The following is a 24,837-nucleotide window of genomic DNA, read 5'->3' as shown; positions in this document are numbered from 1 at the left end:
CCTGCTGGTCTGTCTTCATGAGGGAGGCCCCAGCTTCTACGATGTAGTGGCAGATGGTGCGCTGGCCCAGGGCCGCAGCCTGGTGCAGACAGGTCTCCCCACTGGGGGCACAAGGGTCAGGGGTGACCTCCAGTCTACTGCCCAGGGCAGCTAAGGTGTGGGGGGTAGGGAGGCTGTGGAGGTGCAGACTAGTTTCTGGGACACCTGGGGCTCTGAGGCAGATACTCACTTTTCCTCCACAGCATCAAGGATCTCTGTGGGGGCTGGAAGAAGAGGAAAGGGTTAGAGGGGCCTGCCGGGCCCCTTTCTCCTGCGGGCTGGCCCAGGCCCCCCAGTGGGCTCACCATGATCCAGCAGGTAGCGGACCACCTCCTTGCAGCCGTTGCTGACCGCGTGGTGCAGGAGGGTGCGGCCGTGAGCATCGCGATGCAGGAGGTCACCACCGGCACGGTGCAGCTCCTGGAGCTGTGGGCAGGACACAGCAGGGATGGGGCTTCTTAGGGCCCAGCAGTGCCTCCTGACCCACATCAAGCCCCTTCCCCCTGCTCCTTAGGAGGTGTGGGGCTTTGTGGGCATCAGGGGAAGGAGGAGCTGTAGGTAAGCCTGGCTGGCCCCAGACATAGACTTGCCCAGACAGGCCAACCAAGTTAGCAAGTAGTTGCAAAGGAACTTGGACTATCTGCCGGAAAGGGACGGGATCCTGCAAGGCAGGATGAGACTGTCCCCAAAGCATGTGGTCCCTGCTAGGGCTCCACTTCCCTGTGCCCCTACTAGTACCTTGCAGAAGTCGTTCCTCTGGGCAGCCTCCACCAGCTCCTCACCTGCACACAACAGTTGCCTGTTACTCTGGGGCTGGAGGCCCAGCTTGTGCTGGTGTCAACAGTCCCAAGGTCCCACGGGCAGGGAAGGGGGCCCTGGACAGTACAGTCCAGGGAAGGCACCATCCTCCCCACCAGCTCAGTTCCCTACAGCCAGGCCTTACCTCTAGGGGGCGTGTCACCACCTGGTCCTGACCTGCAGACAGAGCAGGTGGGGGTGAGTTGCCAATACAAATTCCCAGTCTCCCACAAGAGTGCCCTGCAGATTCTTTTCTCCTTGGGCCATGTCTGGTGATGCTCAGGGATTAGCCCTGAGGGACTTGGAGGACTATATGGGAGTGCCGGGGACAGATCAGGGATCTGCCTTGTATAAGGCAAGGGCCTCACTCCGTTTTTTTTTTTTTTTCCTAGTCTGAGAGCTAAGGGCAGGGCGAGGGCACTTCCAGGTCCCATTCTAGCAACTTGCCCTTCCCAACCCCTTTCTAGGCAGAGAGCAGAGCACTGGAAGAGAAGGCTGATTCCAAAGCAGAAGTGCCTGAGCACCAGGTGGGGCACACAAAGAAGTCTGCAGAGTGGGTGTGGGTTTGCTCTGGGAAGGGAGTGTTCCAGGCGGCAAGGACAAGTCTAGAGGAGAGCAAAGGAGGCCTCAGAAACCTCAGAGTCTGGGGAGTGGGGGTAGCGATGGGAGAGGGAGGGTCAGAGACAGCCAGGCTCAGGCTGACCTGGAAATGACAGGCAAACCCCAAGGCAGCTGGGAGAGGAGGTTGCAGTCCGGGCCATGGGAGCTGAGGGGTGCACTGATGTCAGGGGAGAGGATGGACCTGCCAGAGGCAGAGGGCAGGTCCCAGATGCTCAGGCCAGTGATCGGAGGCATGGGGAGCAGGTGGAGAGCTGTGACTTCTAGCAGGACTCACCGGGGTGTTGGGGAGCAGGGGGAGGTGGGGAGGGGGGAGGTGGGGGTGGGGAGATCAGTCTGTGCGGATGCGCCCAACAGCTCAGGGTCCAGGATGTAAATCTCGTCCTGTGCAATTTCTGTCACATAGTTCAGGTGTTCCTGGAGGGAGGGAAGCAGAAGGTCAGGGCCTGACGAGGGAAACTGGGGGTGAAAGGGCAGCTGACAGCCAACATGCCCACAAATCCCCAGTGCCCCACAAGGGTGCCTGACCCCGATCCTTTTCTCCTTATGCAATGCCTGGTGGTGCTCAGGGATCACTCCTGGAAATGCCTCTGCTACAGGGGTACACTGCCAGGTAGCAGCCAGAGACTGGACCCGAGTTTTTCGAGTCTGCAGACCAGGTGTCTCAGCTTACCAGACTTGTGCAGCCCTTCCCAGAAGGGCCTTTTTTGGGCATCTAACCGGATACCACCGGGCCCTGAGGCCCTCCCTTCCTTGCTCCCACCCAGGTCTTTTCCTGTGGCCCCTCCCCTGGCACTGCAGTCCTGAGTGCTGCCGGATGGGGGCAGCAGTGCGGGCTGCTGGAGGCTCACCTGTGCCCGATCGATCCTGTAGAAGCGGCTGGCGGTGGTGGCTGTGGTGGGGAAGGGAAATTGGCTGAGATGGGGCTCAGGCTTTCTTCGGCCCCATGCAGGCATGGGCAGGCCAGGACCCCGGTAGGGTGGGAGTGGGGAGGTCAGGCCTGAAGGGCCACTCACCATCCAGGAAGCACCACTTGGGGGACAGCTTCTGGCACATGGGAGACTTGGCTCCAGCTCCTTCGGGCTCCTATGGAGAGACAGACAGAAGCCGTGCTGCAGGCGGGGAAGCTGGTGCCCAGGTGAGCAGCACCCAGGAGGTGCCCACTTCCCACTCACCTGCTGGAGCCTCTCAATGTGGGTGCGGCAGAGCTCCAGGTCGCTGTCTCCAGGGACCACCACGGTGCCCAGGGGCACAGCTGCAGATAAGAGCATGTAAGCAGGCTGCAAGCCAGGCCCTGCCCCCAAAGCCCCGTGCCCACACCACCAGGCTCTGCCTCGCCCACTCACAGGCCTCCTTGAGCTGCTCCTTGTCATAGTGCAGTGCTTCATAGTCATGCATGCTCACACGGCTCACCTGGATCCGCAGCTGCTCCGGCACCGGCTGCTGGCTGGGGGGGTGCGGGGGGCAGGCAGGGTGAGGGAGGCTGAGCGCACCCTGTGTCCTCACTCCCACCCCTGTCCGGTGCCCCTCCCTGCCGTGCAGACCGGCCAGGCAGCACCTACTCGCTGCGCAGGGGTGCCGTGCTGCGCCGCTTGGCCTTCTGCACCATGGTGGCCTGGTTCCGCAGGGCAATGCGGATGCGGGAGGCCGCCAGGCGGCAGGGCTCGCCGTCCACCTGCACCGGGATGGCCTTGCCTGTGGTGAGCAGCACCTCCCGGCACTGCGTCAGCCTCTCCCCGTGTCCGCCCACCTGCAGTGCTGCCTGCCAGGTGGAGAGCGTGAGTCAGGACTGGGATCCTCTGGAGGGGAGAGGAGCAGGAAGGGGGACTGGACCAAGGGGTGGGGACTGGGGACACACACACACACACACACACACACGCCTCTCACCAGGGACGTCATAGTGAAGCCGATGACCTCGAGGTAGCCGTCGTCGTGCCGCTGGGGTTCAAAGTCCTGGTGTTCACCAGGGTGGCCCCAAGGCATGGTACCTGCACAGTACCTTGGGGTAGAGGGTGGGGCTTCAATGCACAGTTCAGGGCAGGAAAGGGAGGACTGGGAAGAGGGGTCATCTCGTTTTACCTGGGGATGTTCAGGAAAACGATGCACTGGGGCTTCAGGTCCTGGATCTTGGGGGTTAGGTCCACCCCATCACACTGCAGGTAGAAACAGGAGCAGTAAGTGTGGGGCTCATAGGTGCGTCCTCCCACTTGCCAGCCTGTCCACCCTCCCTGCATTCTGCCCCAAACTCACCACCACTCGGATGTGCTTGGCCAGGTCCTTAGAGCTGCCCATGAGGAAGTCAGAGAAGGCGGTCTGCAGGAACAGAGGGTGTCACTTGGGGTCTGCGCCCAGGGAGACCCAGGGAGGGGGTGCAGGCCCCAGACTCACGCCAGCATAGAACATCTTGTTGCGGAAGCGGCTGTTGAATTTCTCCGGGTTGGCCTCTGGTTGTGAGGAGCAATGGGGCAAGAGTCAGGTTGGGAGTCTCAGTCTTTTACAGGCCCTGCTGGGGACTCTGGTACCCACCCGCCCACCCTGGCAGGAGGCTGCCCACCTCGAGACTCGTGGAACTCCAGGGTGACGTGGGCATCGAAGCCCAGGCTGAAGTAGTTGTTGAACACGTCCAGGGGCAGCTGCGGGAGGAGGGACAGCAGCATAAGGCTGGCCTCGCCCCACTGGCCCCACCCACTCTACTTCCCCTGGGTGCTCTGTCCTTGGGGACTTTTTCTTTTTGTTTTTGGGTCACACATGGCAGCACTCAGGGGTTACTCCTGGCTTTGTACTCTGAAGTCGCTCCTGGCAGGCTCGGGGGACCATATGGGATGCTGGGAATCAAACACGAGTCCGTTTAGGGTTGGCCGTATACAAGGCGAATGTCCTACTCCTGTGCTATTGTTCAGGCCCCTCCTTGGGGACTCTTTTTTTTGTGGGGAAGGTCCATACCCGGCAGCACTTAGGGGTGACTCCTGGCTCTACGCTCAGAGATCGCTCCTGGTAGGCTCAGGGGACCATATGGGATGCCAGGATTCGAACCACCGACCTTCTGCATGCAAGGCAAACACCTTACCTCCATGCTATCTCTCTGGCCCCCCCCTTGGGGACTCTTTTTTTTTTTTTGTGGTTTTTGGGTCACACCTGGCAGTGCTCAGGGGTTATTCCTGGCTCCAGGCTCAGAAATTGCTCCTGGCAGGCATGGGGGACCATATGGGACGCTGGGATTCGAACTGATGACCTCTTACAGGAAAGGCAAACGCCTTACCTCCATGCTATCTATCCAGCCCTTCCTTGGGGACTCTTAAGGGAGAGACTTCGAGGTTTGCTACTGGGCTGGGCTGGCAGTTGGGAGGTACAGTGGGACAGTAAGAACCATTATTCCTTTTTGGAAGTGAGAATCCAGAAAATCCAGTGATGGAGAGACTGGCGGCCCCAGAAGCAGCCTGTGAGTGGGATGCAGCCCCAGACACCCACCCGGTCGGTGGCACCCTCGTCTCGCTCCTCTGGCCCGGCCTCGGGGTTGGGCTCCGCCTGCAGGTCCCAGCGGTCTAGCCGCACCACGTTCCCCTCCTCCACATGGGACAGGATCTTGGATACTGGCTCATCTGTGTAGCCCTGCGGGAGATGGTCATGTTGAGCCCAGGGGGAGCCGTCTCATCCCGATCCCCACCTCCCACTGTGCCATGCCCTAACCCGGCTCATACCCCTCCCCAGTTGAGGGTTCGGGCCAAGTCGTTGCCAGTGCCCAGGGGCAGGATTGCGACAGGGGGTGGTGGCTTCAGGCGTAGCTGGTCCAGTGTGGAGAGGATCCAGCCCACCTGCAGGGGAGAAAGAAGTGTGGAGCCCAGGGGACACTCAGGATGGAGAATGGGGGCCAGAAACGGGAGAGGCGAGGACATGCAGGAAGCAGGGGCCTCACCGTGCCGTCGCCCCCACACGCCAGGATCCGCAGGTTATGCACTTTGCGGTACATCTCCAACCTGTTGGAAGTTAGCACAAAAATGGTTAGGGTTAGAGTGCATGTCCTGAGCATGGCGCTAGGCAAGCCCCGCCAGTTGTGCCCCCAGAGCCAAACGATTACTTACGCCTCCTTGGGGCCTCCTTGGCTAAGGTCAAAGACTTGTCTGGGGTTGAGATACCAGAGGAAGGACTGGATGATCTTAGCGCCCTAAGGTACCGAGGAAGGGGGGATAGTTGGCAGGGGGTGGGTTAAGTGGCAGGAACCCTCAGAGAGGGCTGTGCATGGGGGACCAAGCCTGACAAGGGTAAAGGGAGCTGTTCAGGGACTCCCCATGACCTGGGAGGTCGAGGTGGGAGAGAGTTATGGGGAAAAATGGGCTTGACTTTCCCTCCCCCTCAGTGAGTAAGGCGGGGCTGTGTATACCTGGTTGCCCCCACTCTTGGGGTTCACAAACACCAGCAGGGGCTTCATGAGGGGGGATGGGGTGGGCCGGATGATGAAGGGTCTCCAGCGACCCTCCTAGGAGATAAACAGGGTGAGTGAGGCCCATCCTGGCTTGGAGAGCCTGGTGCCCTGTACCCCCTTCTCCCACATCTAGTTAGCTCTTATCATGATCCTGGCCAGAGAGCAGCCCCCGGGGGTGAAGAACATCCCACCCGGGTCAGAGTTGCTGTCTGGGCTCACCTCCGGCCCCTTCTTGCTCGACTTCCTCTTGAAGGATGCCCGCTTCTTCTTCTTGCTGGCCTTGAGTGTGTTCTGTAAAGGGAAGGGTGTGGAGGGATGTGTGTGTGTGTGTGTGTGTGTGTGTGTGTGTGTGTGTGTGTGTGTGTTCTGTAAAGGGAAGGGTGTGGAGGGATATGTGTGTGTGTGTGTGTGTGTTCTGTAAAGGGAAGGGTGTGGAGGGATATGTGTGTGTGTGTGTGTGTGTGTGTGTGTGTGTGTGTGTGTGTGTGTGTGTGTGTGTCTAGAGGGTTGGAGTCCGAGGGCAGAGAAGGCTCACCTGGGGCCGGCGGGCTCGGAGCACCCAAGTAGGGGGGACCACCAGCGCGGCATGTGCACCCAGGGAACAGGGCTCCTCAATGTGCTGCAGCATGAAGCAGGACACTTTGCTGTGGTACTGTGGGCAAAAGGGGAGGTGGCTGAGCGGGGAGTGGGGGGACCATACCCCAAACCCGGCCCCATAGGAGGTACACTCACGGCCTGCTTGCACCAGGAGCAGCTGATGGCCACAATCTCTTTGCTGTGGAAGGTGAACTTCTGCTGGAAGCCCTGGGGAGGTGGGGATAGGGCGCGCTCAGAACCAATCAACTTGGCAAGGCACCCCAGGAACCCTGCCTGCTGGAGGGGTCACTCCTGTCCAACTATGACCCCAGATTAGGCCAGGTCCTCTGACCTCCTTGCCACTCCCAGTCCCAACACCCTGAGGCACCGTGGGTAGGTGGTGAGGGATACAATGGGACTAAGGAAGGGTCTATAAGAGCCAAGATAGCTGGAAGCTGCCTCGGCATCTGTCTGGGTGGGGGGCAGAACTCCCAACTGCTTGGTGTCCATACTGACCACACGCAGTGTGAGCTACACCAGCCTGAATTGCTAGATCCAAAGCCTGGGCGGAACCTTCTTCCTCCTGGCCCTGCTGCCTGGCCAGGCCAGTGGCTGGGGTCTCCGGGCACTCACCTTCCCACAGTGCCGACACTTGCCATCTTGGCGCCGCCGGTGGACCCAGTGGTGCCGCACAAAGGTTGGCTAAGGGGAGAGAAAGCTGTGGGTAGGGGTGCAGGGCTGCCAAGATAGAGGGAGGTGTGAAAGGCCCCCAAGGTAGCTCCAGAGAAGCCTGCACCTCCCCAGATATCTGGAGCAGTGGGATCCTGTTTAGGGTACAAGCAGACCAGGCACTCACCTCACGGACATTCCTGGAGCCCGACTCCCGGAAGGATGGCTTACAACGGAAATTGATCTGTGGGACACCGACAGGAAGGACCCATTCAGTCATCTCCCCAGGGGCCCGAAGACCATGGACGCCCCTCCCCTCAGAAGCCCTCTTGCACCTCCAGTGGAAGGAAATTGACTGCTCTATTGCTGCTGAGGGATTCACTGTTTGCCCATCCTGGACCTACAGTTGACCCTCACGTCCACCCCATTCCCTATGGTTCTAAGCCAATCATAGCAGCCAGCCCGGGTCTTGCCTACAGGGAGCCCCCAGCTTTGTTTTTCACAGGAAGGCAGATTCTCTTGAGAAAAGATCCTATTCCAGGGGCCGGGCGGTGGCGCTAAAGGTAAGGTGCCTGCCTTGCCTGCGCTAGCCTTGGACAGACTGCGGTTCGATCCCCCGGTGTCCCATATGGTCCCCCAAGCCAGGAGCAACTTCTGAGCACATAGCTCATAGTAACCCCTGAGCATTACCAGGTGTGGCCCAAAAACCAAAAACAAAAAAAAAAAAAAAAAAAAAAAAAAAAAAAAGATCCTATTCCAGGGCCCAGAGTGATAGCACAGCGGGTAGGGCATTTGCTTTGCACACCATTGACCTTGGTTTGACCCCCTCCCCATATCCCATAATGTCCCCTGAGCACTGCTGGGTGTAGCTCCAAAATCAAAACAGAACAAACAAAAAATCCTTTCCCTGAATATCCTGCTCTGGCCTGAGTCTGGTTGCAGGGGAAGTGCCCTCGAGCCTAGATCCCATCCTCCAGGCTAAAGCATGGGGTACTTTCTGCTGCCTAAGGACTCCTACCTGGCGAGGCGACTCTTAGGAACCCCACCTGGCCAGAGTGACCCCAAGGAAGAGAGTGCCCAGCCATGCCAGCACAGATAAAGGTCCGTTCAGACTTGCAGTGGTCCTCAAACTTTTTAAACAGGGGGACAGTTCACTGTCCCTCAGACCGTTGGAGGGCCAGACTAGAGTAAAAAAAAACTATGAACACATTCCTATGCACACTGCATATATCTTATTTTGAAGTGAAGAAACAAAACGGGAACAAATACAATATGTGGCTCGTGGGCTGTAGTTTGAGGACCACTGGTTCAAAGGAAGTCAGCAGGGGGCAGGGCAGCCTCAGCCCCAACCCTGCTAAACCCCAGGTGACAGCCAGTCACAGGGACATGACATTTGTGACCCTCATTAACCAGGAAGTGAGTGAGTCCTGCTGGGCGCTAGGTTTGTTCTGGGCAGGGGGAACAGTGTCACTAAGAAAGAGGGTGCAGGGATTCTAATGCAGGCATTTTGGCTACAGCTCCACACCCCCACGCACACCAGGGAATCTCTGCAGGCGATGTTTGTGCGTCACAAGCAGGGGAGTGTGTATGTGACTGTTTGCATGTGCTGAGTGGGTTTCCACACCCGTGGGGCAGGAGAGTAGGAGCAAATGGGCCACCACATGCATTTCTTTTGTTTTTTTTGGGTCACACTAGGCAGCACTCTTGGCTCTGCATTCAAAAATCAGTCCTGGCATCAAATCCAGGTCCTTCCCAGGTCGGTCATGTGCAAGGCAAATGCCCTACCACTGTGCTATCACTCCGGCTCCACCACTAATCCGGGTTTGATCCCCCTGATAGCACATATGGTCCCCCGAGCACTGCTGGGGTGTGGCCCCAAGACCCACACTGGCTGTTTTGAGGACTATATCCATCTCCGAGTCACTCCTGAGGGTGCACAGAGACTCAGCCGGTGCTGGAGATGGAAGCAGGGCCTCCTCAGGCTCTCTAAGCATCTCAGGGCCCTCATCCTCACCTTCTCTAGCTGCTCAATGCAGGGCGTGTGCACCACGATCTTGCAGGCTGCACACTTCCTCCGGGACACTGATTTCTGCTGCAGGGGAGCAAATGGGGATCCCTGAAGCACCAGGTTATTCCATCTGGGATGGAAATTCTTAAAATCTTCTCCCCTGCCCATGCACCGTGGGGTACTCGGGGGTGAGAGCCAGCATTCCCCCCCACCCCAACCAGGACAGCTTCCAACGGCCTGCGGGGCTCGGCTCCACCACCAGGGGGCAGTGTGCCACTCACTCACCAGTGTCTTGGCTACACAATACTGCTCCCCGACATAGCAGAATTCCCCCGACACGTTGGTCTCAAACCAGATGTGTTCCCCATTCGTGGCTGATTCCTGGGGATGAGCAGATCTGTTGTCATACACCTTGAACATCACTTTCCTTTTTCCTTTTGAGTTAATTAGCACAAATACCCTTAATCATGTCAACCCTGACCCTCAGGTGATGTATGTCAAACTGGCTAATTAAAGGGGCAGGGGAAAGCAAAAGAAAAGAAAGCTTGGCTGGCTCTGTAAGTTCCTAGAAGCTGCTCGACAACCCCTGAAAATGCTAAAAGTGCATTTTCTCCCATGACTCTTGATTTCTTGTGCGAAACTGCAAGCTGAGACCCGCAGAATTACCCCCACACAGATCAACACACACCTGCTAGCCTCCAAGCCACGTTGTCCTCTCTCTCTTTTCTCACAGGAGCTTAGACTTGGGGGCTAAGGGGACCACCCCCACAAGCCCCAAAAGGTGTGAGGTTCAGTAGATGGCAGTGGCTGACTTTGCACGGCATGGATACCCACTTGAACTACGTCCTTGCTCGCCACCCTCCCTCAGCACCACCTACGGCCCCCTGTAACTGCCACTCACACTCCAGTCCACGGTGCTCCGGATCTGCCGGGCTGGCTCAGGGCACGGGGCGCCGGTTGCAGGGGGAGGAAGTGCCAGGTGCTGGAGGCCCGACTTGGCGATGGCTTTCCTGGAGAGGAGGAGCCAGCTGAGGCCGGCGCGGCCTGGCACCTGTGTCTCCCCCGCCCACGGGCTCACTGCCCTTGCCCTGCCCTCTTCTTCGGGTCAGGGCAAGGAGAATGGGGAAGGAAGGGGCTGTGCATGGGCCCTAGTGCACCTGACCCTCCTCATGGCCCTGAGGGGGTGCCTTGGCCTCCGGGACCTACCAGGAGCTGTGCCCCAAAGAGGCGCCCCTCACCCTCTGGCCTCAGCTATACCTACATAAGCCGGGAGCTCCAGGCCTGGGGTCCAGGGGACTTGCGCCGCAGGGCCACCTGGCGCCTGCGTGAGAGAGGGCGCATCCGGGCGGGTATCAGGGTGCCCGCGGTGGTGCCCGAGGCTCTTCGGCCTGGGAGGCCGAGGTACTGGCCAGAGGACCGCTGCTGGCTAAGGCGCCGATAGTAGCCGTGCAGGCCCCATTGGGTAGGGTCCGACACAGAGTCGGCAGGGAGCAGGTGGGAGACGCGGCGGCGGCGCTGCCATCGGGGCACGGGCAGTAGTGGCTGGGCGCTCTGCAGGGCCCCCGGGGTCCTGTCCTCTTCCTTCTCCTCCATGTCCCCGAGCCCGGCCCCTCTGGGCAGAGGCAGTGTGGTGGGCACCTCCACGGCAAATCGGGGGTTGCGGGCAGGGGGTGCAGTGCTGGAGCGCCGGCGGCTGTCCTGGGGCACTAGCCCGCAGCCCAGGAAGCAGCCCTGTAACTGGGCACTGGAGCGGCGCCGCTGCATCAGGGTCGAGGAGGCCTGGCCGGCTGGGGATCGGCGCCGGGCCTTGCCAGTGGGCAGCCCCACGCCACTGGGCCGCCGCTGGCCTTCCCCAGGGCCCCGTGCTTTCTGCTGGAAATGTCTCCTAAAGAAGGTCTCCATGGCAGGGCACGGCGGCGGCTGTTAGGCAGAGACCCGGACCGTCAGGCGCTGGGGCCAGTCTTGGGCAAAGGGCACAAATGTGACCCTGGGGAGGAAGGGGGCGACCTCTGAGCCCTGCATAGGGGAACCGCATCTGCACTGCCAGCCCCTCGGCTGCCCCGTGAGGGGAGTGTGGCCACATCCCATGCCTGTGATCCCCATGGCCTGGCCCACCCCTGCCCAGGAACCAGGAAACACAGAGCCGGGCCACAATGGAAAAGAAAAGAAAGCGTGGGAAGCCTGGGACTCCCGTCTGGCTCAGCCATCCTCTGGGGCTGAATGCAAGGCGCCTCCCACTGGATAAGCTTTTGGTCACTCCCAAGGGGCAGGGGGCCGCAGGTCATGGTAGAGAGAAAGCCACAAGCATGTCTCAGGGCAGAGTGATACTACAGTGGGGAGGGTGTTTGCCTTGCACACAGCCAACCCGGGTTTGATCCATGGCATCCCATATGGTCCCCTGAGCATCACCAGGAATGATCCCTGAGCACCGTCGGGTGTAGAGGCCCCCCAAAAGAGAAGATTGCCTCTGAAGAGACATTCAGTCCAGACAAGACTCCCCTTCCCCCAACTCCCTCAGCTCCAGTTTTGGGCTACAGTGGTGTTGGGGGGGGGGGGCAGAATAAAAGGAAGCCAGGAAAATCAAGACTCCAGATGCCTGGAGTGACAGCCTCAGACACCCCCAGCCAAGCCCTAGGAGGTCTGACTCAGAGACGGGCACAGTGGGAACAGGCCCCAGAAGGTTCTGCCTCCTTCCCCTCAGCAGATGTGCTCACTCCCTATAGGACAGAATGGGGCATCCTGCCGTGAGCCCCTTAATGCTGTGTGCAACCCCTCTATCCACATTCATGGGGAGGTTGGCTGTGGCTTTGCCTCCAGCTGGGGTCAAAGGGCCCTGACTATTCCCTATTAAGGGGTGCACATTGAAGTAGCCTGGACTGTGGAGAGATCCCAGCAGCCCTGGAGAAGAGGGTAGAGAAGAAGGGCATTGGGGAACTGAGATAGTCGAGGGATGGGGGATGCCCCCGAGGCACCTGGATGGCAACTAGTGAGCACAGCCGTGGCCTGGCTGGTCACCACTTTCTGGAGTGGCCACTTCAAGACAGCAGTGGCATAGAGCTCTGCAGACATGGGCATCCCTTGCAGTTCCTGTCAGCTGGGAAACGGGCTGAAAGGGGTTGCCTGGGACTTGTCTCAGGGACATAATGCGGGGCCAATGGCAAAGTTCGGCTGCAGCCAGAGACCTGGATCTCTGCTCTGGGATCCCCAAGTATGTGTGTGTATGTGTGTGTGGGGAGGCAATGAGATGGGACCAGCTTCCCTCCCTCTACCACAGATCCTGCGATCGAACTCGTCTCATCCAACTCCTGATCCCGTGGTTTGCTGGCCCTCTTAGGGTCAAAGCCTATGGGGCAGTTTGGCATCAAGGTTGGGCCAGGGACCCTGGAGGCCGGCTGCCTGCTGCGCCTGGGCTCTGGCCAGCCTCTCTGCCCGTGTCAGCTTCCTCCATGTGTCTGGTCAGGCCATCCGTGACAGCTGCCCAAGCCGGAGGACATTAGTCATCCGACACAGTGCCTGATGCCAGTGTCACCCAGCAAACAAAAGGCCACAGTCGGCGACGGTGCTGAGGACTGTGCCCAGCCTGCCACTCTGGGTGGGCCCACATACAGAGGAGCCAGGAAGATCCCCCAGTCCTGTCTAAAGACCCTGTGCAGCTCAGCTAAGGGGGCTATGGCCCAGTCTCCGTAACCCCATCCAACCAGGGGCCGAGGAGGTACAGGTCGGGCCCAGCAAGCAACGTGACCACATGCAAAACCTGGTGGGCCTCAGTTTCCTTGTTTGTCCAAGGAGGCCACTTCCCGGGCTGATGTGACATTTTATGACAAGTTCCCCCCACCCCTTGTGCTTCCTGCTCTCTGGTCACCATAGAAATCTGCTCTGGCCAGCGGTCAGCGCCTTCTCAGCTCTACTGAGCCTCACAGCCTGGGCCTGCTGCCCTCTCCCACGGGTAGTTTCACAAGGCCGCATCTGTCCCCTACTGCTGTCACCTTCACACACTACACGGCAGTTCCTGAGAGCTCACCAAGCCCCCAGTCCTGCCCAACCCCAGCAGAGAACAGCTGGTCTCAGCCTCTGGGAAGTGGGGGTGGGGAGGAGGACGGGAAACCAGTCTAGAGCAGGGCCTTCCTTGCTTGCTGCTGAGGGCCCAAGCAGGACGGAGGATACAGTGAGGGTGGTTTGCGTGTGCGTGTACGTGTGTGTGTGTGTGTGTGTGTGTGTGTGTGTGTATAACCCTTGGCACCCCTGGGAGAGACAGAGAAAAACACTGGAGCTGGGAGGCTAGTCTGCTCCAGCACTCCTGGCCAACTGGCCTGGCTGCAAAGAGGGGATTCAGCCAGATGCTGCAGGAGGCCCCTGCACAATACCTGACAGAGAAGAGAAGAGACCTCGGGGGTCATGTGCTTCTCTGCAGGGGCGGGCACGGGGAAGGGGCACCCAGAAAGGGAAGCTAGAGTCCATGGGTGCTGACCACCACTGCAGGAGGAACAGAGGCTGGCGGTGGTGACACAAAGCAGGGGATACTGAAGGAGCCCCCACTTCCAGCAGCCCAGAACAAGGACCCGGCATGGTCTGGGTTGGGGGGCTGCTTTGTGTCCCTACAGCCCGGTTTCAGCAAGAGGAGAGGGGGCCGCTCCATACAGGGACTCCTGACCCCACCCTGACAAGTGAGACACAGATGATGTGGGGAGGGGGGCAGCTCCCCTCCCCTATGTCTTTGCCACCAGCTTCAGGAGCTTGATGGGAGACAGGGCCCAGATCCCAACCCCCCCACCCCGCCCACCCAGAGCAGAGGAGGAAGCACAAGACAAAGCCGAGGGTTGGGGGAGCCCCTTTGACCTGATCTGGAAGATGGGTGAGCAGGCAGGGCTGGGGTGCCCGGCAGGCTGTGGCAGGGCAGGCGCTTCAGGCCCGGCCTCTGGCTGAGCAAGTCCTAGTTTGGAGAGAGAGGAGCCAGCAAGTGAGCCAGCCAGCGGCTGCAGCTCCCCCTCCTGCCGCGCCTCCCCCCCAGAGCCGTTATGAAAATAACCCCATTGGTAACCGGCAGCACTTCCTCTCGGCAGCGGCCAGCAGTGGCAGGCGCAAACACCAGCTGATGGCCCAGTGACCACTGCAGACTTGTCCCCGGCCTCAGGACCCAGGGAAGGGGTGAAGGGAAAAGAGAGGGGTGGGCTATGCCCCTCCTGTGGAGACCCCCCCAAGGCTTTCTCTCACACACATCAGCCCAGAGGCAGGCTGACACGGTGGAGCACCAGCTGCTGACTAAAGGGACCACAAAAGTGCGCAGCTGCTGAGTGGTTCACAGCCACTCAGGACCAGGACGGGAGCAATGGTACAGTGAGGAGGGCATTTGCCTTGCAGGCAACCGGTTCAATCCTCATCATTGGCTTTCCATATGGTCCCCTCAGGCACTGCCAGGATTAATTCCTGAGCATAGAGCTAGGAGTAACCCCTATGCACTGCTGGGCGTGGCCTCCAAACCAAACCAAACAAAAATGGGAAGCAACATACAGGTGGGCTCTGAGAGCGAGGCCTGAGGAACATGTGCCCTAGATGGGTGCCCATGCTGCAGGGCCCGTCACTGCTGCTGAGTTTTTGGACCAGGAAAGGCAAGAATTCATGTCACAGTCCTCTGACCCATCCCAGTCCCGACATCGCCCCAGCTCACATACCTGGCCCCCACACGGCAGCTCTCTTATTTCCTGATCTCTAGACCCCCTTCCACCCTTTTCTTGGGGAGGGGGTGAGCGGGGGTCATATTCAGTGGTGCTTGGGGCTAGTGCACAGTACCAGGAGCAGGGCCTGGGATTCCCCCAAATGATGCTGGTATTCAAGTCCTGTGAGCAGTCCTTTCTCCACTCTTTAATGTGTATTGGTGATGTCCCCTGCTACACCTGCAAAGGCTTTGCACAGGGGGCTCCAGCTATTCATATCTGCCAGGATAGGAATGAAAAGTGCTGGGGCCAAAGCGATAGCACAGCAGGTAGAGCATTTGCTTTGCATGCAGCCAACCCGAGTTAGATCCCCAGCATCCCATATGGCTCCCCTGAGCTCTCCAGGATAATTCCGGAGTGCAGAGTAAGGAGTAACCCCTGAGAATGAATCCCCAGGGGTGACCCTGAAACAAAAGAAACAAAAAATAAAAGCATTTAAGGCACTTAATTTAAGCCCATGGTGTGCTTGTATCTGTGGGTACTCCGATGGAGACAGGCCCCTGCCCTGCCCCCATACTTGCAAACACAGAAACCCTAGCAAGAAGCTGTGGAGTGTGTTAACTGTTGCAAATCTCTTGTGTCTGCGAGAGAGACGCGAGCTGGGCTCTGTATCTGTCTATCTCTGCAGCAAAGGGCCTCAATCTGTTGAGATCAGTTGTTTTGGTGAAAGTGCAGGAAGTCAGAGAGGCAGGGGAATAGCCCGGCAAGAGATTAGAAATAATCGCTGGGCGATATGAATTCTCCACCCTATGTGGGCTTTGCACTTCACATAATCCTGCATTTTGAGCTTATGACATCAAGCAGCAACAGTCACTGGAAAATACTGATTTGCTGAGTGCTGCTGAACTCCTAAAGGGTCACTCATTTCCTTAGGCAAGGCAGTGAACGAACGAGAAGACAGAGGTCAACTTTTTTTTTGGCCACGCCCACTGAGGTTCAGGGATTACTTCTGGCTATGCACTCAGAAATCACTCCTGGCTTGGGGGACCATACGGGACCCTGGGGATCAACTGAGATCCATCCCGAGTCAGCCTCATGCAAGGCAAACACCTACCACAGCGCATAGCACTATCGCTCCTGTCCCCAAGGCCAACTTTATTTTGTCCATACCACACCCAGTGATGTTCAGGAGATAGTCCAGATTTTGCACTTAGGATCACTCCTGATAGTGCTTAGAGGACTATTTGAGGTGCCAGGGACTGAACCCGGGTTGGCACCCCTTGTTGTACTGTATTATCACTCCAGTCCCTATTGTCAACTTTTTCTTTCTTTTTTTTTTGGTTTTTATGTTACACCTGGCGACGCTCTGGGGACCATATGGGATGCTGGGATTTGAACCACCTTCGGTCCTGGGTTGGCCCCTTGCAAGGCAAATGCCCGGCCACTGCGCTATCTCTCTGGCCTCCTATTGTCAACTTTTATCTCAGGAGACCAACATGTTTGAAGTTCTGGGAGGCTACTAGATGGCACAGAATACAAGGTTTCTCCTGAAAAGGGAGATTTTAGTCGGTATTTAGGCCATACCTGGCAGTGCTCAGGACTTACAACCCCTAGTTCTGCCCTCAGGGATCACTCGTGATGGGTTCAGGGGTCCCAGGGGTCCTGCTGTACTATCTCCCCAGCCCCCCAAAAGCTTAACTTTATCATTAGCAATACAGCAAAGTATTGTTTGGAAGGGACATGCTCCCTTTATTTAGTACAGAATTGACAAGAATGAGGACTACATCTAAAGGGCAATGTAGGGATCTTCTCAGTTGTCACTGTACTTTCTATCTAGCCTGCCACCCGCTCACGCTTTCCAGACCCCATGGGGTGGTTCTGCAGTGAATGTGCTGGTCTGGGGTCAGGAGACCCTATGGGGTGTTGTGGATCCATTCCAGGTCAGCTGCATGCAGGCAAGTGCTCTCTCTACCCACTATCACCCAGTCCTAGGTTCTGGACTTGATGAAAAGTCCTCAGTTGGTTCTGCAGCCTGTCTCATCTCGCTGTGCGTGTGAAGAAAACAATGAGTCGATCCGTGTCAGATTAAGAGTCAGCGTCTGGCCTGTGAGAAATGACAGCGGCTCTAGCCGCCCCATCCTTTGGGGGGCCATTGGTGGGAGTATCAAAAGGGCAGCTCTGCCTGTCATGGGGTCGAGCCCATCTTGACTTTGTTGCCCCTTAAAAGGGTCCAGAGCACCTCCCAGGATGATGCCCTGGGATCCTCTGACTCAGGATGAATGCCTGAATCCACCACTTGGCAAAGGTGGTTCTCAGGGTTGGCACCTGCCTCCTCTGCCTCAACCCAAACCCCGAGGACTATAGCCACACGGACTTTCTCAGCCCTGCTTCTTGGTGCTGCTGAAAATCAGCTTCTTTCCTGCCTCACCTGTGCCCAGGCGCCCGCCACCCCTTTGGGTTCCTCGTTCTCACTGAAGGCCCCCACTGTTGATCTGTCCCACCCCTCCCCCTGGGGAGCCCCAATGCTTTCCAACCCATCTGCCTCCTTCCTCACCAGAGCCCATACTTGGGCAGGGCCAGGCCAGCATCTGATGTTGTGGATGTTGGTGGGGCCAGGGAGGAAGGAACAGGGGATCCCGCAGGGGAGGGTCCCCAGGCTGGAGCGGAAGAGAAGCACTTCCTCCTGAGGCACCGCACTCCGGGCTTCACCACATGCCACTTCACTTCTTTTTTTTGGTTTTTGGGCCACACCCGGCGATGCTCAGGGGTTACTCCTGGCTGTCTGCTCTGAAATAGCTCCTGGCAGGCATGGTGGACCATATGGGACACCGGGATTCGAACCAACCACCTTTGGTCCTGGATCGGCTGCTTGCACCGCAAACGCCGAGGGCCCGCCACTTCACTTCTTGGTGGGGCACAGGAGCTGGCCACAACCTGAGCAGCTCTTTTTCTTTCCTCTTAAGGCTGAGAGCCACTGCCCACTCCCCTCAGACCTTGTGAAACCTGTACAATGGTGTGGGAAATACAGTCACAGTGGCGAGGGGTCAAGAGGGGACTGGAGCCGGTGGCAGAGATCAAGTTCTCTCTCTCTCTCTCTCTCTCTCTCTCTCTCTCTCTCTCTCTCTCTCTCTCTCTCACAAGTTGTTTGTCTGTCTGTCTGTCTCTCTCTCCTCTAGAGGAATATTTTTGGGGCTTGGTGATCATCACATCTAGTGATGCTCAGGGCTTAGTCTTGGCAGGCTAGGGGACCAAACGAGATGCCGGGGATCAAACTTGGGCTGGCCGTGTGCAAAGCAAGCACCCTACCTGCTCTAGTCTGTTAGAAGCTCTAGGAATGGCTGACTTGATATCCCTTCAGTGTTTCCCTCCAGGCCAGCCTCCTATGGTTCAACAAGGCCCACTTATTTACCCCTTTCTAGCCCTATTTTTTTTTTGTTTTGTTTTGTTTCTATTTTTCTTGTTTCTGAACAGGAGCCACCTCCTGCAGAAGTCAACCCTGGCAAGGGTTATGGTGGGGGACAGGCTTCAGATGGACTGTCCACTAGGCCTGTACTCTACCATCTGAGCAACCACCCCTACAAACCCTGGCCTGCTGACCTGCGATCCCTGCAACAGTAGCTGGGCAAGAGGCATGGCCTGGGCAAGCTGACCACCCCCCATGCCTACCCCTCATCTCTCCTTCAAGCTTTCTACGCTGGACAAATACACATCTCTGCCTTTCCAGGCCTTATGGTCTGCCTTCTATAGTATGAAGGCACCTCATTCTCCTGAGGGTTAATGACTACTATTCATTATTATCCCTGCTTTACAGATGCTTACAGTTGTGTCTTCTTTGGGGTTTGGGGGCCATCCCAGTGATATTCAAGGGATAATTCCTAACCAGTGCTCTGGGGATTGCTCCCAGTGATGCACAGAGACCCAGCAGAGCTGGGGATTGAGCCCCTGGCCTCCTGCATACAAAGCCTGTACTTAACCCGTTGAGCTGTCCTAGGCCTGGGACCTTTTGTTTTGGGGCCATACCAGGCTATGCTCAGGGCTTACTTGTAGCTCCCACACTCAAGAATTACTCCTGGTGGTGCACAGGGGCCCATATGGGATGTTGGAGAGATACTGAACTCAGACTGGCCACATGCAAGGCAAGTGCCCTCCCTGCTCTTTGCTCTCTCTGCCCCCCTTTTGTTTTTGGGCCACATCTGGCTGCGCTCAGGGGATACTTCTGGCTCTGAGCTCAGAAATTACTCCTGACAGGCTCAGGAGGCCATATGGGATTAAACCTGGGTTGATTATGTGCAAGACTCTACCCGCTGTGCTACGGCTCTGGCCCCTCTATTTTTTTTAAAATGATTTGCCAGTGGTCACATGGTCCTAAGTGGCAGCACTGGGATCTGACCCAGGAGTCCACTCCAGGTCCACACTCTCAGCTCTCTGCTCTCGACCTCTGGCCTTTGCGTCCAACAGCCAAGGGGAATGAGGCAGGGCAGAACGGGTCGGGCCCCTCAGCCTGTGTTTTAGGAACGGGATGTCTCTGGGTCTCTGCTCCACATACTGCTCATCTCTTTTATTCTGTCCTTTTGGAGTCAGCTCGGAAGTGGCTCTCCTGGGGTTTGATAGCTCCCACGCTCAGGCCCTGTCTGTAGGTTATTCTGGGCCATCAGGGCTGGTCTATAAACCTGTACCATCAACACACACACACACACACACACACACACACACACACACACACACACACACACACACACACACACACAAAACCCCTGAGACCATGTGCTGCTGCTAATTGCATCCCCAGGGCCTAGAAGTACAAATAGAAAGTTTGAAGTAAGAAGGGAGAGAGATATGAACGGAATGGCTCAGTCTAGGGATACAATGAATAACATAAAGGTTGGGGCCGGCTAGACAGTGACGGGGGCTGCCAACACCCTGCTGCTCTAAAGGGATACAGGCTACAGGCTACTGAGCCAGGATGTGCTCTGGGATTCCCAGACAAGCACTGCCAGTGATCCTGATGGGAAGGCAGCAGGACTTCCCTGAGATGGGCCTCTCCCAACACAGCCAGAGACACCTTCATTCAGAGCTTAATGGCCCCCTCAGGAACTCCTGGAAAATCTTAAAATATATCCCACCTGCTTCCATGCCCCCACACAAGACAGTTAGTTTCTTTCTTTGTTTTTTTTTGGGGGGCCACACCCGGCAGTGCTCAGGGGTCACTCCTGGCTGTCTCCTCAGAAATAGCTCCTGGCAGGCACGAGGGACCATATGGGACACCGGGATTCGAACCAACCACCTTTGGCCCTAGATCGGCTGCTTGCAAGGCAAACGCCGCTGTGCTATCTCTCCGGGCCCGACAGTTAGTTTCTTGCCTTTGAGCCAGGCCAGGAACCCAGGTCTGGATTCATGAGGTGTGGATGTCTGCCTCTGGCCCCTCAGCCAAGCCTTGTTTGTGTCCCATGTGGGGCAGGGACCATTTGCAAGCATAAAAGGAAAAAGCACTGTCTTCAAGATCACCAACTCTTCAGTTTCCCCAAACTTTCAAGAAGCAAAGTAACTCCAGAGACCAAAGCCTGAGAACAAGCACTTTGGCTAAGAACATGCCCCTAGCAGCTCTGCCTACAAGGGATGGTGGGGGTTGGGGAGGGAGCCCCTGAACTAGGCATGCAAGCGCTAAGTGTCCAACAGGATGTGATGTGGGGCAGAGATGCGAACCTGGCCACAATAGGACGCAGAGTGCTGAGTAAGGCAGGTCTCCGTAAGGCGCTCGGAAGACCACATCATGTAGATGGCCAGGTCTCCAGAACCAGGTAGAAGGACCAGGTCTAAAATGATACAGGAGATGCAAGCTCCCTGCTCAAAGTCAGCAGCAAAGGTCTACACCAGAGCGCTGCAAGTTGCCATGGCCGCCATGGACAACAGGCCGTTGGCTTTCTCAGCAAGGAGGACCTGGGCTCAGGCTTTCCAAAAGACCCCAGAATCACTGTCCTCCAAAGATACTGGAAAGGAGATGAGCCTTGTGGGGTGCCCTGTGTGGCCTCCGTGGGTGGGTTCTGGTCTGAAAGTCGCATGCGTTTCTTAAAGGCTCTCACGGACCCGGAGGACGAACTCTTGGCCAAGGAGCCTTGCCAGAAGAGGGCAAGCGACCGGCTAATGAGCTGAGCTCACGGGGCATCCATGTGGGCCAGGGAGCAGGAACCAGCTTGCCCCCTTTCACTGCCTCCCCCGCCTCAGCGAAATGTCAGCAGGCTGGGGAAGGGGGCGGAGAGGCGGCAAACTGGGAACCCACAAGATGTTGGGGTGTGGGCGGGTGGCAGGACAGCCTTGCACAGCTATTTCCAAGAGTGCTGATGGGGCTCAGCCCCGGCCAAGAGAGGCCCCCTTCAGACTGGTTCCACTGGCATACACATGTTTTGTGCCCCCACCCCAGCAGTGCTTCCCTAGGCCACCCTTGACCCCACAAGGGTATAAATGGCACCTTTGAGCATGTATGTCCTTAAGCCTTTTATGCCCTGTACATTGGTGATGGTGGTAGGGGGTTTCTCAAACAAACTCAAGGGAACTGGAAGCACAGACAATTCAATGCAAAGACCTCAGGATGTGGTGTGGACCATAGGCAATGAATGCACCCTGTGAACTCCTGTCCCTGTCTCACGGGTCCCAACCCTAAACTTTCAAATAACACAAAAAGGGTCACAGATTCATGCTGGGTCCAGTCTGGGAGTCACAGGGCAGCCTGTCCATAGCATCACCACCACTCCACCACTACGTCCTCTTCCAGGGTATCCCCTGGGGTCCTGGTGGCTCTTCTTTTTTTTTTTTTTTTTTTTTTTTGGTTTTTGGGCCACACCCAGCATTGCTCTGGGGTTACTCCTGGCTGTATGCTCAGAAATAGCTCCTGGCAGGCATGGGGGACCATATGGGACACCGGGATTCGAACCAACCACCTTAGGTCCTGGATCGGCTGCTTGCAAGGCAAACACCGCTGTGCCATCTCTCCGGGCCCCTGGTGGCTCTTCTTTGGAGATCCAGCAGTGTGTCACATGGGTGTCACTCAACAATTTGGAACATTTCAACCCTTCTTAGGCACTTCTTAATTTGGGGGGTGGGAAAAGAGCTTCTCAGGAGGAAAGCACAACATTGAGCAGTGAGCCTGGTGTCGCAAGCAGAGCTGCGGTTTTGGCCCTACTGTGGGCCTCTTTCTCTGTACATCGAGACTGAAACCAGCCACACAGAGCTGTGGTTGAGTGACAGGCAATGGGTGGGTTTCTACTGCCATCACCAGAGAAAACATGGGGGCAGGAAGGGTGGCAGTGCAGCTCCCTCCAGGCCCCTAACCACACCCACCCTGGGCACGGTGGAAGGTAGTGCCAAGGCCAAGAATAACGATGTTCCAGGCATCTGCTCAGCTCAGGGCTGACCCCTACTGGCCCAGGCTAGTCCAAAGTTGATGGTTCAAGCCCTCAGAGTTCAGAGGACAGACAGGCAGGTTGGAGGGAGCAGGGAAGGCTTTTTGGGGATCGTGGGTTGTGGTAAGAATTGGACTCCCGCCCAGCCATAAGACCCTGGTCCAGCCCACCCTACTCCCTGGCCCCCCTTTCAGGGAGGTGGGGGATGGGTGAGGTAGCCCTGCCGCTCAGGCCCAGTCTGTGCATACTGCCTGCCGCCTTGTGGCCAGAGGAGGAGGCAGGCTGCCTCTGTTGGTCCTCCTGGGCCAGCCAGTCTCTAGTCTAGTGCAAAGGACCAACAGCAGCTAGCAGGGGTCTCAAACTCAATTTACCTGCGGGCCACAGGAGGCAAAGTCGGGGTGATCCTTGAGTGCAAAGTCAGTAGTAAGCCTTGAACACTGGGGTGTGTGACCCAAACAACTAAAACAAAACAAGATTCCTCTAGGACAGGGCCACACAATATTGTACGGAGGGCCGCGAGTTTGAGACCCCTGACTGCTAAGGGCACTTTCCACCTCCTTCCCCACAGTGGTGGCGACCGCCCCCTAGTGTTGTACTCGCAGCACTGCAGGGCAAGTCTCCAGATTTCTGATGCTTTTGCCTTTGTCGGGGGTGGGGGGGGGGCTTGTGTGCACCCACCTCTCTTCTGATGGGAGTATGGGATCAGGGCTCGAGAATTATGGACTCTAGGAAGTTGAGGAGAGCATGCTGGTTCCCCCACCTAACGTCTAACACCATGGCCAGTTTAGGGCCCAGAGCAGCCACCCCCTACAGCCTATGGCGGTGGGAGGGGGGGCATGTTCTCAGACACCCAGGCACTACAGATAGGGGTTCTAACCAGAGGGAGGAGAGTGCATCCTCTAGTACAGCCTCCCCAGTCCTGCCAGAGACTCAAACCCCATGGCTGCTGCACCCCGTGCCCCGCAGGTACTGTCTGCCAGCCGGGACTTCCTCTGTCTCAGTCAGGCTCACTCACTGGGGCCCTTGGCGTCACCTCTAAATGGGTACTATTGTCTCAAACCCCAAACCCGTTCCACAGGTGTGCTTCCTGCCCCCTGGGAGCTAATGACTTTGAGCAGTAATGAAGGGCAGGGTTGGGAAGGCACCACAGGCCTGGTCCAGGGGTTCCTTCTGTCTCATAAGTGAGATGCCAGGTACTTTCCAAGGTCCCTGGGGATTCCAGAAAGCTCCTCTGCAAATAGTAGGACAGCTGGGGGAGCAGGCAGAGATGGTCCTGGGGTTAGGGCAGGCCCAGGACCTAGTGTCTCTGCAGTTGGTTCCCAGCAGGGCCAGGGGAGGTGCAAAGTCTGAGGAAGCCTGTGGCTGTCCTGTGACTTCCTGGGCTTCCAGAAACAGGTGAGTGCAAACCATTCCCCGAGATTCCAAGGAAGTAAATAAAGCCAATGTAAGGGGTTAGGGTGGATGCTGAGGTAAAGCCTCTTTAATAGGCAAAAAGAATCAAATTGAAAGGTGTTTGCCTGGATTATGGCTGACTCCAGTTGGATTCTCAGATCCACAGGGTCCCCCAAGCACTGCTGGGAGCAACTCAAAAACAAGGCAGAGTGTGACCCAACACCCCCACCCATACATAGATACTAGAGAGGTTGCATAGACTGTTCCTTTAGACTGTTCCACGTTCTGTGCCCACCACTGTTCTTCTAAGTGATTTCCAGAACACAATTCGTTTTTGGCTCACACTCAAAATTCTTCTCAGGCTCAGCACTCAGAGATCACTTCTGTCTTTGCTCATAGGGGGTCACTTTTTTTGGAGGGGGCGCGGGGGCACACCCAGTGGCACTTAGGTCACTTCTGGCTCTGTGCTCAGAAATCGTTCCTAGCAGGCTCGTGGGACCATATAAGATATTGGAATCGAACCTGAGTCTGTCCCGGGTTGGCCTTGTGCAAAGCAAACATCCTACCACTGTGCTATGGCTCTAAGTCTAGCCTCTCAGGAATCACTCTTGACAGGCTTGGGGGATCATATAGGATGCTAGGGCTTAGAACTCAGGTTGGCTTCGTGCAGAGCAAGCACCCCTGATTGCTCCGGCCCCAGAACCCAAGCCCTGGACCAATTATCCACACATATTCTTCCATCCACTCACTCCACAGGCTCCTGGGGACCGGGACTGAAGTGACTGGTTGGCAAGAGGATGGCTGGGTATAGGCATGGAGTCCAGGGAAGAATGAAGAGCTGGCTTTCACAGGCGGTAGACCTAGGAACTAGCACCCAGCAAAGGTGGCAGGACCAGATGGTACGAAAAGGGGTGGTACCCAGGAACAGCTGAGTCCTCCTCCTCCCCATCTCAGCAGTGAAGGGGAGGGAGGTTCACCTCCTGGGCCAAAGGTTCCCTCCCTGAGTTCCCGGGCCTAAAAGGGAGAATCTTGTCCTGGACTCTGGCGAGCTGTCCAACAGTACCCATTTCCCAAGGCCCCAAGCCCGGCCCTCCTCCCAGGGGCACACCCAGCAGGCCATAGGGGTGCGGTGGGACTGAGACTTCTCATTAGGCATCCTATCAGATCACTTGCCTGGCCAGAATGAGGTAATCCTGGGGTGCTCAAAATTGGTGGCACAGGAGAATCACTTGGGAAGCGTCAAATAACGCCCTGACCCCACCCCCCAGT

General features: G+C 57.2%; 2 protein-coding genes across 6 annotated transcripts in view; one reads left to right on the top strand and one right to left on the bottom strand.

Annotated features, from left to right (window-relative positions):
• The window catches only part of DGKZ (diacylglycerol kinase zeta), a 46,551-nt gene that overhangs the window by 358 nt on the left and 21,356 nt on the right, over positions 1–24,837 (bottom strand). For 2 of the 5 annotated variants that reach the window (XM_049779583.1, XM_049779581.1), the window contains exons 2-30: positions 10,030–10,138; positions 9,414–9,509; positions 9,135–9,212; positions 7,308–7,364; positions 7,085–7,153; positions 6,608–6,679; positions 6,411–6,527; positions 6,095–6,166; positions 5,834–5,929; positions 5,535–5,617; positions 5,369–5,429; positions 5,154–5,267; positions 4,924–5,064; positions 4,010–4,088; positions 3,844–3,899; positions 3,706–3,768; positions 3,535–3,608; positions 3,343–3,454; positions 3,018–3,217; positions 2,802–2,902; positions 2,631–2,710; positions 2,472–2,541; positions 2,307–2,347; positions 1,733–1,872; positions 983–1,014; positions 778–821; positions 345–465; positions 230–263; positions 2–101 (exon numbers count right to left, since the gene is read on the bottom strand). In XM_049779583.1, the coding sequence (XP_049635540.1) occupies positions 2–101; positions 230–263; positions 345–465; positions 778–821; positions 983–1,014; positions 1,733–1,872; positions 2,307–2,347; positions 2,472–2,541; positions 2,631–2,710; positions 2,802–2,902; positions 3,018–3,217; positions 3,343–3,454; positions 3,535–3,608; positions 3,706–3,768; positions 3,844–3,899; positions 4,010–4,088; positions 4,924–5,064; positions 5,154–5,267; positions 5,369–5,429; positions 5,535–5,617; positions 5,834–5,929; positions 6,095–6,166; positions 6,411–6,527; positions 6,608–6,679; positions 7,085–7,153; positions 7,308–7,364; positions 9,135–9,212; positions 9,414–9,509; positions 10,030–10,138 (2,512 nt within the window). Of the gene's footprint in view, position 1; positions 102–229; positions 264–344; positions 466–777; positions 822–982; positions 1,015–1,732; positions 1,873–2,306; positions 2,348–2,471; positions 2,542–2,630; positions 2,711–2,801; positions 2,903–3,017; positions 3,218–3,342; positions 3,455–3,534; positions 3,609–3,705; positions 3,769–3,843; positions 3,900–4,009; positions 4,089–4,923; positions 5,065–5,153; positions 5,268–5,368; positions 5,430–5,534; positions 5,618–5,833; positions 5,930–6,094; positions 6,167–6,410; positions 6,528–6,607; positions 6,680–7,084; positions 7,154–7,307; positions 7,365–9,134; positions 9,213–9,413; positions 9,510–10,029; positions 10,139–10,389; positions 11,504–24,837 lie in introns of those variants that run through there. The other 3 variants (XM_049779579.1, XM_049779580.1, XM_049779582.1) reach the window with 3 other exon arrangements.
• PEX16 (peroxisomal biogenesis factor 16) overlaps positions 18,609–24,837 on the top strand; it is a 561,216-nt gene continuing 554,987 nt past the window's right edge. Inside the window, exon 1 of the mRNA XM_049779740.1 lies at positions 18,609–18,612. The gene's annotated coding sequence lies outside the window, so the exon portion shown is untranslated. The remainder of the gene's footprint in view (positions 18,613–24,837) is intronic.

Source organism: Suncus etruscus, chromosome 9 (genome assembly GCF_024139225.1).
Source record: "Suncus etruscus isolate mSunEtr1 chromosome 9, mSunEtr1.pri.cur, whole genome shotgun sequence".
Taxonomy (NCBI): Eukaryota; Metazoa; Chordata; class Mammalia; order Eulipotyphla; family Soricidae; genus Suncus; species Suncus etruscus.
Note: the sequence above shows the minus strand (reverse complement) of the source record. Positions and strands in the feature narration are given on the sequence as shown.